The sequence below is a fragment of the Vipera berus genome (genome assembly GCF_964194415.1).
Source record: "Vipera berus genome assembly, chromosome: 2".
NCBI classification, from domain to species: domain Eukaryota; kingdom Metazoa; phylum Chordata; class Lepidosauria; order Squamata; family Viperidae; genus Vipera; species Vipera berus.
The window spans coordinates 198,303,233-198,317,877 of NC_138203.1; the positions used below are offsets into that span (position 1 = coordinate 198,303,233).

At 35.6% G+C, this 14,645-nt stretch overlaps 1 protein-coding gene across 3 annotated transcripts in view; it reads left to right on the forward strand.

The window, feature by feature from the left end:
• Positions 1-2,164, forward strand: part of AFF4 (ALF transcription elongation factor 4) — a 55,896-nt gene extending 53,732 nt beyond the window's left edge. For all 3 annotated transcript variants that reach the window (XM_081319668.1, XM_081319667.1, XM_081319666.1), the window contains 2 exons: positions 204-424; positions 683-2,164. In XM_081319668.1, the coding sequence (XP_081175794.1) occupies positions 204-424; positions 683-801 (340 nt within the window). In that variant the 3' untranslated portion in view covers positions 802-2,164. The remainder of the gene's footprint in view (positions 1-203; positions 425-682) is intronic.
• Positions 2,165-14,645: the final 12,481 nt, after the last annotated feature.

The following is a 14,645-nucleotide window of genomic DNA, read 5'->3' on the forward strand; positions in this document are numbered from 1 at the left end:
TTACGTTCAGTTACCCTCTTAGACAGGGTGTTTAAAGGAAGTTTAATACTACCAGATAACTCAGGGTCTGAATGTTGAAATTGTATTTTCTACAGTTAATAGCAGAAGGCAGGTTTTGAATTTCGTAACTATTCCAGTAGATAACGTTTTTCTGTTTTGCAAGTGTTAGTAAAGAAACTTAATGTTTTTTTTTTAAATTTTAGCAAACCTGTCAGTATGCCATCTCCGGTTTCACCGAAACTGTCCCCAGGGAATTCAGGAAATTACTCGTCAGGATCAACCAACCCTTCAGGCAGTGCTTCTTCAGTTACTATTCCACAAAGGATACATCAGATGGCAGCCAGCTACGTCCAGGTTACTTCCAATTTTCTGTATGCCACTGAAATTTGGGACCAAGCAGACCAGCTTGCCAGAGAACAAAAGGGTAAGATTGGATTGCATGAATTTATACTCGGGGGTGTGGGTGTGAACTTTTTTTCACGTTAAAAAAAGGGGGAAGCATTGTAGCTGCTGAGTCCATTAAAGCAACTAAAGTTTTGATATATTTTCCAGTCTCTTTTTGGATTACAGTTTTATATAAAAAAAACTAACAAAGCTTGTGACTTTTATCAATTTTGTTTGGGGAGATGTCATGGGAAACTGTAGTTCAATCAGATTATTTTTCTTTTTTTTTTCCCTATAGAATTTTTTGCAGAATTGGACAAAGTTATGGGCTCTCTGATCTTTAATGCAAGTGTTATGACAGACCTGGTACATTACACCAGGCAGGGATTACATTGGTTGCGTTTGGATGCCAAGTGATAACTGGATTGAAGAAGTCTATAGCGTCACAAGAGGCTTTGCTGCCTCGGATTTTTTTTTCAACACTGTGTCAATTAAAAAAAATAAAATAAGGAAGACTGCCATAATGAAAGCAAAGAAAGTGAAAGAGAATGGAACACTTTCCTGTGTCTCCCAGCATCATATGTGTAAGAATCTCCAAACATTGTGTTAATGAACTTTTTCAGCTGACCCCATTTTTTAAAAAAATATTTAAAAATAGTTTAAGCTCTGCAATGTTTTAATGTAAGATGGATTCACTGATTTGCAATTGGATTGGAATTCTAATAATTATGCCTAACAAACCTGTTTTGAAACTTATTTATTTTAATTTGTTTTTAAAAGCTGTGTGTTTGGGGCTGGTTTAAAACTTAGCTGTTTTTCCTATGAATTTTACCTAATCAAGTACTTAGTGAAGATTAAATGTAGACACTTTATTTAAGTATTTTGTGAGCTTTGTTATTCTGTAATGTCTTGTGATGGTGGAGCTTGTAAGAGAAAGTCAGGGTTGATAGATTCTAAAGTGTAGACACACATTTTCATGCATATTTAAGTCAACCCTTAATGATGGCCACAGTTTTATTGATGTGCTAAGTTCCAAGGTTATATAACTTGATCATCAATTAAATCATTTTAAGTCAAAATATTCAAGTATTTGTATGGAAAATCAGTTTTGAAACACATGTCTTAACACTAATAATCTCAGTATGTTACAAAATATTGCATTTAATGCAATATTCAGAGTGATGTGAGTCACAATGGACTTCAGTCTCCAAGTATAAAATAGGAATGGTTTCAGATGGACAATCTCGTACTTTGGTGCAGCCTCTTTTATTTCCTTGCTTGTAATTGTTAGACACCAAAGCTTCTAACAGTAGTAATTCCTATGTGAAACTGATGTGCTTCATCAGAAAACGTGCTGTGTGACAAACATCTGTCTTTGTCAGAATTATGTAATGGACAACAAGGGGTAGAGAATAGACCTGTGATTACAGGGACATTTTAAACTGGTCCAATTAATTTGAAATTTTGCTTTTATGCCATTCTGTGGCACATTCATTAATGTTAAATGTTTGTGATGGGAACAGAGTATTTAGTTACAATGAAATAACTGTGATCAGCAAGAATCATGCATGGAAATCTGCTTTAAGGTTAATAAGCAAGGTACCTTTTCATAGAAGGTGCTTATCTGACTAAAAGAAAAAAATACTGCTTTAGCGTCCCTATCATGTCTGGTGTGCCTTATGCCTTTTTAGATGAAGATTTTAAATACTGTTTACAAGACGTTTTACACTTAGGACCTGGTATCCAGTCAGTCTCCAGCAGTAAAATTGTACTTCCTTTTCCTAATTCTAGTGGCTGTCGTTTGTTGACAATTCATGTGGCTTGTGCTTTAGAGTCAGACTCTAAACCCTTTCGGTGTGGAATTGTGATATGCTGCTTTGCCTGCCCTTTTTCCTAAAACCCACCCAGATGTGAACATGCATGTTCAAGAAAACAATTGCACTAAAATTATGTCTAGCTGTATAGCTATGTGCCAAAATGATGGCGAGTTTTGAAAGAAGGATAGAATTTTACATCAATTAGTATTGCAGTATCTTTGGGACAGTAGCTTCATCAATTATCACAACTAAGTAATAGTTTGTATATTCATAGAGACTTGTATCCTGATGTGATACATGGTTTCTTTTAAACCCTGATACTTTGGGACTCTAAGGTTGAAGTTGCTAATCACTTGGTTTGTATTCAAAGTCATTATAGCTTACTGTTGCACCCTGCAGCACAAGAATGCATTGTGAGAGCAGAAGAAGAAACATGTAGACACATCCATACAGCGTTTTTGGTTATACGGTATAAAAAGTATATTGTGATTTTGCCACGTAAGTGATCAAATTATCACTGTAAATTTACTATGTGCAAAATCACCTTAGCTAATCAATAATGGGAAAACCCGTCTGTTTATAATGAAATTGCAACATACTAGTGTTCCACATACTTGTGTTCCTTTCAGTCAGTGTGAGCAGCTGTCTTGGAGAAGCTTTTTTAAATCACTCCCTTAGCAAATAATTCATTGTATTTACTCTCAGCACAGAGATTAAAGAGTGAAAGAAATATTTTTAGCGGGCTTTCAGTGTTTATTTCGTGTGAGCTGCTTGAGTAAAAATATCAATTGTGAAAAGCAATTTTTAAATATATGCATTTACATGAACCATAGATTCAAGAGGAAGAGCACAGATTCCTACTAGCATCAAATAATAAATAGCTAATTTTCCACAACTAATTTCCCTGCTAATATCAAAAGTCAACATCCTTGACATTTGAAAGTGCCTGACACATTTATTATAGTGAAATCTTTACATTATCCCAGAGTGGATTATAGGCTCTTTTCTTATAAGGTGCTGCAATGATCGTTTGACTAGTTTGCTTCCTTTTGTATCCATTTAACATAGACTGGCAGTGAGAAAATGTCTCTTTTTTTAATCTGTTGTTTTTAAAACTAGAATAGTATATATCAGACTGATTTTTTTATATATATATCTCCAGATACTTCCTAAGTATTTGTGTCTTTATTAATTTAGCAAGGCTTCTCTAGGTTTAAATGTAGACTTAAGCTGCAATGAATTATCTGTTGCAATAGCTGTCTCATGGAGGTCTTATTTGGGTGTCCTAAATAAACAGATTGCTTATTTATAATAAATTGTTCCTTTTCCAATTTAAGGGTCAGTTGAGTTTTCAAACAATTTAAATCAAATTATCAACTTTTAAAATACCATTTAACTTTAGAGTTCAGTTGTCTCAGGAGTGCATGAGTAATTTGCCAAAGTTAATTGTTAAGTGCAAGAACGTAATGAACTTTTTAAAATTCAAAGGAAAGTGACTATCCTTAATCTGCCTTTTATTGAGTTGGATTTAATCTGTGCTGAACCCATTGCATGTACATCATGACCACTAACAGAAATTGTTCGATAATTTCCGTTTAAAAACCTCTGGAATATTATATATTATCAAGTCCATGACTGCTTATTAACACATATCAGTGTTTTAATATATCCCAATGATGCGTCTTTATAAGATGGCTTAATACTTTTCATCTGAGTGAGCAAAAATGAATTGCTTCACCACACACATAATTTCGATCTCCTGCCCCGCCCTCCAATTGCTGAGTTTTTAGGAGAACAATTCATGAATGGTAGCATGAAGTCCACTAGAGAACTTGAAATGTTTTGCCAGAGTGCTGTCAATGAATTTAGTTATAAAAGTTTCATTTTGGGGGTTAGGAATAGGTTAGAAGACAATTTGTACATTCCAGACTGAGATGATGTGGCAGATTTAGTCTAGGACCCAGTGATTTTGTAGATATGTGGCTACGCCATTTTGTATCTTAAATGAATACCCACTTACTAGACTAAGTGACCCAATGTGTTCAAATGCAATTTAAGTCTCTTATCTGTAAAGAAGAGTAAATGGTGGTAGACCTTTTGATGGCAGTATGCAATTTGTAATATACGTGTTTCTAATACTATTATCTACATGCATAAACAGATGAAATTAAGCCTGTTCAAAGTTTGTTATATTTGTCTTAGATTATAGAACATCTAACTACATCAGAATATCTATTGAGTGTTGAGCCATCCTCATTTTGATGATGGTGATAAATTTCGCATTTTATGCAGGAATGCTTTCAGTGTCTTTTAGATTGTCAAAGCTTGATTACTATGATTTTATACAAAACAACTTCTGTAAGAGTGTTATGAAGCAGGTGCAGCCATATGGAGCCAATAGGTATATTTGCTTGCCTAAGGCAAGTAAGTCACAGCTGCAGCAGAGAACAGTATAGTTTGCCAAATTTGGCAGTTTATAGGAAATGCTACCTTTGCTATGTATAATTCCTTGCACTGTATTCAGCTCTGCAGTATTTTTATTAAAATGGTTTAAAGGGGCCTGAGGAAATCAAGTTGAATACTTTTTACTAATGGAAGGAGAAAGCAACATCCAAATCATAGGATGAGAATCTTGAATAGCAAATATTTCATAAATATTTGGGTCAAGACATAATGATTTTAAATTGAGCAAGAAATCAGTATTGTGGGAAATTTGAGTTTCCAATAGTTCAACAGTATATATACTTTACTAGTGAACACTATTATGCAACTTCATTTTCCCCCAGGCTGTAACAAGCACAGCTCAGCTGTACAATACAAAGTGTGGTGATCAGATTAATTCTTTTAGATAGGTTCTGTCTATTTATGGCATTTTATAATCAATAAATTACTAATAAATCTCACTGGAGTGAGGCTGTCCTGGAAATGCAAGCATTTTCACTAAATGCTTTCATGCCCTCCACATTTACAACTTCGGAACAAATTCAGTTCATTTGTACCACCGCTTCCACTTAGAAATGTGTTGAAATTATTGAAATGTTGGCTTTGCTTCTTGGTTCCATTTAAAAACCTGTTGGCAAAGCATTTAGTTTCTGATAATGTGCCTGCAAAAATAGAATTGATGCTGGCATATTGGATTCAAAACCATTTTCTCTCTCTTAGTGAATAAATAACATCAAAACTGCAGCCACTGTCCCCCAATGATTACATTCAGATGCCTGAAAACGTGGCTGTGCGGCCCAGGCATAGTCTCTGCAAGCACATTTGTATCAAACTCCCCTTTTAAATGGTTTTAAGAAGTTTTGTATATTGGAGGATAAAGTGCTTATATATTTATTAAAGATTCTTTATCTTATTTGAAATTATTTGGTAAAGACGGTTTTCTTTTAGTTTGGGCAAATGTATGGGATGGGGGTGGGAGAGAGGTTATTTGTACCCTTTTTATCTTTTTAAAAAATCTTTCTTTAAAAAAAAACCTTGAACATGCATCTTGGTACTGATTATGATTGGCAGTATGGCTGTCCGTTGCGTGCATTGTACATGCTATGTCCACGACTTACATTTTTGTACTTACTATTTAGTCATCTGTTCTCAACCAAAATTAAACATAAAACTGTGATTTTTCTTCTTTTCCTTTCCTTTGCAATACATTTGAAATTCCAAAAGGGTACTTTGGGGCTCCAAATTAGGATTTCTAAGCAGTATGTGCATTTCACGTATGTTAATGGTGAGCAAAGTATTATATACTAACCAGATTTTTCCCCCACATCTGTATAGTATATTCTATGTATTTTGTGGTATTGAGATTATAGAAAGTTTAGTGTCTGAAATATGCGTTTAATGTGTATTTTTAAACAAATTTATGGCAATTAAATATTTGGAGAAAAGGGTATCGCATTTCAATTTGTAAAGATCTTTTTAACTACTGTGTCATTAAAATGCTTTGTACAATGCAGAACTGTAACTGGAGAAACTAAGTTTAATAAATATCAAATAGATTTTCTGTATTAAACTTTATAAGCACTGTGCTTGAATTAATCCTTTAGTATGAGCCTTTCTGGTATGGCACTGCACATTAGATCAGAAAATCTTTTGTTTTTAGAATGGGAGCAATTGTGAGCTGTCCTCTCTATTTCCTGAACACAGAAGAATGGGAAAGGGACAGGACTTCCTACAATTATCATTGAAATATTTTCATTAAGCTAACAGCAGCATTACCCACTACGCAATGAAAGTTTGAAAGCCATAGGAAAAATTAAAAAGGGAAAAAACCTGGTAGAGTGTTGGAATTGGTGGTATTTAAATGCCTATTGTTAATAAGTGCTTCATTAAGACTGGAAACTGCTTGAAAAACGTCTAGCACTATTAACGGTTAGATAGTGTCAAAATCTTATCACTTTTTGCTCAGAAGATTCATCTGTCTCAGAATATTTTCATTGTGTCTTAATTGCTATGTGTCTTTCTCTTTTGACTGGTATGCAAGACAAATATCAAACTGTGGTTGCTCTTACAAGTATTTATTTTTTTTGCACACAAAAAATACAAATAAAAGATAAAATCAATTAAACCTACCATAGCTTGGATAAAAGCCCATCTTGGTACAAGATGGAAAATATAAACTAAATTAGCATATATTTCTGTCAAATTGAAATTCTTTCATTTGTCCATACAATTGAAGCATCAATTGAAAAGCTTTAAATATATATATTAGGAGAGGTGACAATAAATAAAGGGGAGCATCATCCAAGGTAACAGCTTGTTCTTCTTAAGACATAATTATTCTTGCAATATTGTTAAAGAACATTGTTTGTTCCTGCAAAATAAAACAAAGAATCAGTCTGATTGCTATTTTAGGCACATTGATATTAATCCATATGTAAGAAAGAATCTAGTATTTTAATAGTAGTTTCTGTAATATTGAAGCAAACTTTGCATTACTTTGTTTCAGGAAAGCAATAGTGTCACCAGTACTTATTTAGCTCATTTTTTAGAGTTGCACATCCAAATGGGAGACTTTTGTTCTTGATGGTAATGATGTACAATTGCAAGGAATAAGAAATGTATCAATAAACTTAAATCAGTTTTCATGTTAGATTGTCCTAGGATTGCCTGCGTTGCATTTTCCAAAATGTTTTTAATTTCAATCTGTACTGTACTATATTAAAAATGACTGTTTAATGTTTTCAGTTTTAACATTAAATAGAAAATATTTTGTAAATCAAGTCTTAGGTTTGTAAGTTCTTTTCTCTGTGGGTGCGCCTGCCCTATGGAACCAACTACCCACAGAACTTAGGACTGCCCCCGACCTTCGCTCATTTCGCCGGAACCTGAAAACTTGGCTCTTCGATCTGTTTGGTCCAGACTGTGGGGTTGTTAATTTAACTGGGTTTTAGATTTACTCTTGGGGCTTGAATTTAATTTAATTGTTTTAATTGTTTTTAATTTTTGTATTCATGGTTTTAACTGCCCTGTAAACCGCCCTGAGTCCTACGGGAATAGGGCGGTATACAAATCCAATAAAATAAAATAAATAAATAATGTATATAGACCTGGAGAAACTACTACTACTACTACTACAACTACTACTTATTATTATTATTATTATTATCATCATCATCATCATCTTCCTCTTATTCAAAATGACCTGATAATTGCAGTTATCCTAACAGTAAAAACACTTGCTGGTTGGCATGAAACTCTTTCATTTTCAGTCATGAGAAGGAAATTACCTGCACAATCCTGTGAAGCATTCACGGTTATACTTGCATGGTGCTCCAGCTGGTCTTGAAACTCCTCTCCAGAAAGGTGTCGTTCTTTTGGGCCTAACAAGCTGAGCATTTTCTGGATGCAGTGAAGCACAGTGTATCTGAAACATAATTATAATCTGGCTATGAAATGAAATTGAAGTCTGTTTGAACATTCAGCCCTTAGAATTCTCTTCAGACCTTTCTCAGATCCTGTCACTTCTGCAGGAAATTTATGACAGCTTACCCTTTCTTTACAAACATTCATTAATGATAATTTCATTATATATATGATAATTTCAAAACCTGCCTTTCCTGCAGAAATTCATGTAACTTACATCTTAATGTTATCCATTTTCCACACTAATTTATTGTAGTTTAGCCCAATTTTGAAACTCCTGGCTTTGTACAAAACGAAAAGGCAAAATCCAATAATTTAAACAAGTGATACAAAGCTAGACACGTACAAAACTATACATATACAAAGCCAAGCTATCACAATAAATTCCCAAGACATAAGATGTCTTGCTTATCTCTTTTCCAGAAAAGTCAGGGTTTGTGGCTTCTCAAATAAACCAATGTGGTGGAAATTTTGAGACGAATGCCATTCCCAGTAATGGAAGCCATAACATGGAAGGTTTGCCCCCACGTTCTTTGAAGATGACATTAAGAGAAGAGACTTGGGTAGCCCACCCTTGCTGAACCTACTGGGTAAGCAGAAGCCATTGGAAACTGATGTCATTCATTCCATTGAGGAAGAAATCCAGTATTGAAACAGAAATAGGTCATTCCTGGATTTTTGATAATGGGACTTCAGACATTGAGCCCCTTCCGATACAGGCATATCTTAAGCATGAAATATATATTGAAATACATTTGCCTTAAAATTTTGAAATTCAAATGCCAATTATATCCTTACCTGAAATAGTAGAGCTGAACAAATTGAGAAGATTGCCAAAACTTTCAAACACCGACTCATCTTGGGATCTTTTTGGGCCCAATTTCTTTTTTTCACAAAAAGGGAATGAATACACCTGAACATCCTTGTTCACCTTTTATAGATGCAAGTTCTCATTGCATCACCCTACCAGCTTAATCAAAGGACAAAGATCACTTTAGAGAGACAAAGATTTAATAAGTTAATGTCTACTAAAGTGATAGTCCAAGGCCTGTTCTATAAGCTAAATATATTTATTTTTCAAGTACTTGTACCTTGATCACCGTGATACATGCCAGCTTTTCCTTTTTAAAACCTAGAATTCATTCGCTGCTCCGTTGTGTATAAGTGGGTCAATGGTCAAAGCACAACAAATAAAACTGGTGCTATTTTCTCCTTGTATTCTTAGCCTTAATTACATAGGAAATAACTACATGTTGCAATACAAGAAAAAATTGCAGATTTTAAAAAAAGAAGCTTCTCTGCAGCGAGTGATGCTTCTTTATTATGATCAAATAAATGCATAATAAGCATGCATGTGCCCACAATTGGAATTGGTAAATTCTAAGACTGATTTCTCTTAAAGATTTTGCTGAATGAAACCGATCACCCCTTAATTCTTCTGAGTGTTTGGCAATAATACATTTTAAAAATTTTCTGCAACAGATAACGGTGTTCAAGTTCAGAATTTGCCTCAATTGCTAATTCATTGGGAGTATCTAGGAAAGCTACAGCATCTCAGCCACAGATTGAATTACATCAATTCCCTAATATATAGAATTTATGTAACAATTTAAAGTTTGTCTATTATATTACATTTTCCTCTTTAATAAGTTCAGGCAGCACAGTATCTTCCTGTATCTGTGAAAAAACATCCGCAGAATGTTATAGCAAGGTCAATACTAGTTTTGTGCTTCCCTATGTAAATTTATTTCCCAGTCCAACATTAATAGGAACATTAACAATTATGATTGGACAAGAATTCCAACACTATAGTAATTATTGTACAATGCTGTCTGGATTTTTGCCGATCCCCTCTATGTACTACATTATTTACAAGACTTTCCAAAATACTTTTTTTGAAAGTGTAAAATACTTCCTTTTAGAGAAAAATACTTTAAAAAAAAGACTTTCCAAAACTGATGCCTCCTACTCTTATACAAGAATTGCAGAATCCAGAGTGGTTATAGACATCATTTGGAGGAAATTCCACAAAATATGCTTCCACATGCTGGAAGGCACTAAGCTGGTAGGTGAATATGCAGTTCTATGAATCTAAATTGCAGTTGCATGACTATTGCAGATAAAAATAACCATCCAGAACCATTGGGAGATGTGGGTGGCATGTATTGTGTTTAAATAATAAATAATCTAATAATCAAATTCCCCATCAGTCAATTGCAAAAGGCAGCTTTACTCGGAACAACCTGTGATGACACCTCTTAACACCATCACACAACAACATCTCCCTATCCAGAGTTCTTCGGAAGGACTGGCTCTCCACTATGCATTATCCCCACAGTAATATTGATAGATTATATCTGGCCTGTGGAAATGGAGACAGAAGTTTACTTTAAGTCAAACAAAGTGTTGAAGAAGAAAAGCAAGCATTGGCTGATATAAAGCAACTTAAAAAATCAAGCATTGATGCAAGTTAAAAATTGAAACCTACTGAATGTACAGAAGACAAAACACGAGTATCAAATAATATAATAAAAATAAGAACAAAATGCTGGCAAGGAAAAGCACTACATTGTCAATTTCTATAAAAGTCAAGGGGAAAATGTATAAAGATAAAACCTGGCAATTGTTTACAATTGGAACATTAAAAAAGAAGCCAAAGGCTTGATTTGGGTTATTCAAATGCAAGCTATTGGAATTAATGCAGCCATGGCCAGAACTGAAAAATCATCAAATGATTCAAAGTGCAGATTCTGAAAAAAGGGCAGAAGAAACAGTACATCATATACTGTACTCAGTTTTGCAAGAAGACCACACAGCTGATTATAAATAACGACATAACACAACTGCCAAAATGATTCACTGGAACATCTGCAAAAGTCATGTGCCAATAAGGAAAAATTGGTGGGAACAAATAGTTGAAAAGATAGTTGTAAAAATTCAAGTTAAAACATTGTAGGGTTTCTGAATACAAGTCTTGGGCTCTTATCACACCAAATTTAATTGTGGTTGAAAAGAAAAAAGTGTACATAATTGATGCGACAATACCAGGGGATAGTAGAATAGAAGACAAAGAATTGGAGAAGGTCACAAAGTTTCAAGATTTGAAAATTGAAAAAATATGGCATAAACCGGCAGTGGTGATCCCAGCCCTTATTGGCGCAGTGGGTGACATACTAAATCTTGGAAAACACTTAATCTCTATGAAGGGCGACACCAAATAAAAAAACTGGCAGCTATGATTACACAATGATGTGTGAAGTGATAAATTATATAGACAAAAATGATTGTTGTTATTAAGTAACCAGAACCAGGACCACTGGAAGAAAAGTTACTTTCCTGTCAGAAATATAAAATGACTGAAAACAAAGGAATAATGATTTACTATAACAAATCAAGTCCAACGAGAAGAGGACATCTGAAAAGAATGCACCAGTTCAGGAAAGAACAAGATCCTGGTTCAGAAGTAACAGAACAGAGGCGATCAATAATACAAAATAAAGCATTCACAGAACTGGAATTAGAAGAATTGCAAAGGTCTACCCAGGACAAAAAATCTGAAGCCTTGCCAGAACAGTTCAGATAGTGGAGAAAAAACAGATGGAGTCAGTAGTAGAGGAAACTAGCATAGCTATTGAACCATTCTCATTTCCAAACCCAGCACCCTCCTCTGCTTTCTTCCCAGAAAGAATAAAGTCCTCTAACTGAAAACAAGGAATGGAAACAAATTAGTGATTATCTAGAACAGCACAAAAATGTTGCCTGCATTGAAACATTTACAAAAAAACAAAAACAAAAACCAGCTAGCACAGTATTAAAAGATGCCAATACTGTAATATTGAACATTAGCCCACCTCTCTGTAAGAAACAAACTGATGTACAGCGCGGCTATAGTAATAACTGAAGATCTTGGATGCAAAATCAACAAATTTTTAAAAAGCCAGTGTACCACCAAAATGGAAGCTCAGATTGGAAACTAAGATCAGCATGCTAAGTTCAGATGCACGCAAGCTAGAACAGGTGAAAGAAAAGAAGCTAAGGAGAGCCAGTTTGGTCTAGTCAGGGGTGTCAAACTCAATTTCATTGAGGGCCGCATCAGCATTGCGGTTGCCCTCAAGGGGCTGGGTGGGTATGGCCAGGGTGGGCGTGTCCTACTGGGTGGGCGTGGCTAGAGTGCGTATGGCCTACTGGGTGGGCATGGCCAGCTCTACATCGTTCGCATCAAGGGTGCCTATGGGCAGGAGTGGGACAGATCTGAGGGTCTCTGGCAGAAGGGAGGGTCTCTGGGCCGGGGCCAAGGCAGTGGGGGCCGTTCCCTCACTGTTTCCAGGATGGCTTCGCGGGCCACATGAAAGCACTTCGCGGGCTGGATCCGGCCCCTGGGCCTTGTGTTTGACATGTTTGGTCTAGTGGTTAAGGTGCTGGGCTAGAAACAAGGAATCTGTGAGTTCTAGTCCCTCCTGAGGCATGAAGGCCTGCTGTGACTTAAGCCAGTCATCCTTTCTCTCAAGCAACCCACCAACGGTGTTCTGGTTGTGAGAAAAATAGGAGGAGGATGGAGTATTAAGTATGTTTGCTGTCTTGAATTATTTATAAAGTAATAAAGGCAGGATAAAACTCTAATAATAAATTAAGTAAAAGTAAATTAAAGAATTAAATAAAATTAAAATAAAGAATAATGATAAAAATATGACCTAGAAACAAGGAGGATCAAGGAAGCAGTGGAAATATTAAAGCAGCAAATAACAACCATGGACAAGAAAATAAGCAGATGCAAAGTTCAAATTGCACACTATAGGCAAAATCTCTAGTTTCAGATGAATCAGAAACATCTCTACCAATCCTTCAATCCTCCAATAGACTGACTGCAGTGAGTCAGTCAACACCTGAGAAAGAAGAAACAGTGCAGTTAAGCTATGGAACAATCCCCTAGTAATACAACAAGAATGCAGTTTGGATAAAAGGAGTGGGTAAGAATTGAAAAAGAAGAAGCTGAAATGAAAAAACTTGTAATAACAACAGAAATGGTAGAGAAAAGAGCAAGGAAATTCAAGAACTGGTCAGTACCAGGAGAAGATAAACTGCATGGTTTTTGATTGAAACATCTGTCTGGTCTGCACTCAGTCATTGCCAAGCAGTTTAATAGAGGCAACACCAGGCAACTACAGACCAGTTACTTGCTTACTAACAATGTTCAAATTGTTAATTGATATGGTAGCAGTCCAACAGCATTTAGATGAAAAGAAGTTCTTTCTACCTGAGCAGAAACAGAAACTGCCCAAACAATGCAAGGACAAAAGTTCAGTTCCTAATTGACAATTGATTTTGGAAAGCTATAAGAGAAGAAAGACCAACTTGAATATAGTTTGGATAGATTATAGGAAGATATTTGCCACATGACTGGATAATCAAGTTTCTGGAAATAACAGGAGTCAAGAAAAAAATCAGAGGTTTTGTGCAAAGATCAATGGCACAATGGAAGACACGGTTGCTGGTCAACCGTGAGGAACTGGGAAAGGTTAATATCAAGAAAGGAATCTTTCAAGGAGATGCACTATCATCACTATGGTTTGCCAATACATTGATTCCTCTGTCAAGTCAGGCCATGGCTATCAAATATTAAAAATATCTGCCAGGCAATCCCACCTCCTTTACAAGGATGATCTAAAGCTGTTTGGGAAAACACCATCTAAAATCGAATTGCTACTCAACGCTGTCCGAATGCATAGCCAAGAAATTGCAATGCCGTTGGATCAGACAATTGTGCCACCTCTACAATCAACAGGAAAAATAGTGAAAGCTGAAGGAAACAAGATGTCCTATAGAAATAAGATCAAGAGTCTGGATGAAGAAGGTCACTACAAATACCTGACCATTCTTCAGGCTGATAATATCAAAAACACTGAAGTCAAGAAGGTTAGTAGAGATGCATTGAACTTAGGACAACATGAAGGCTTAATGAACACCAGAGATAACAAAGGCTTATAAGAAAGACCACAATGAAGAACTGAAAAGAGACATGGCAAAGCATAATGTTGCATGGCCACTATATAAAAAAGCTTGACAGAGAATGAGGTGGCTGGATGGAGTTTGTAGACGTGAGCTTAAATGGACTCCAGAAGATGGTAGAGGACAGGAAGGCCTGGAGGAACATTGTCCATGGGGTCGCGATGGGTTGGACACGACTTCGCAGCTAACAACAAAAACATATAAAAAAGCTAGTAGGCAAAACAGATAACCACAATGGCTAAGAGCCAGAAAGGGGGCTTAAGAACATATGCATATAAAGCCAGAACTGAGAAGACAACAACAGACTGTACAATACACTATCTCTGCAAAGAAGCTGAAGAAACATTGAACCACTTAGCTGCTGCAAGAACTGATTACAACAATAGCATGATAAAGTAGCAACAGCAGTTCATTGGAATAACTGCAATAGATATGTACTACTTGCCTCCAAGTAAGAACTGGCAAGACTACAAAATATACAAAATAGATGAAGAAGCTAAAGTGTTCTGGGGCTTTAGAATTCAGACAAGCATCTGCTACACAACAGCCCAGACTAAACAACTGTTGCTCAGA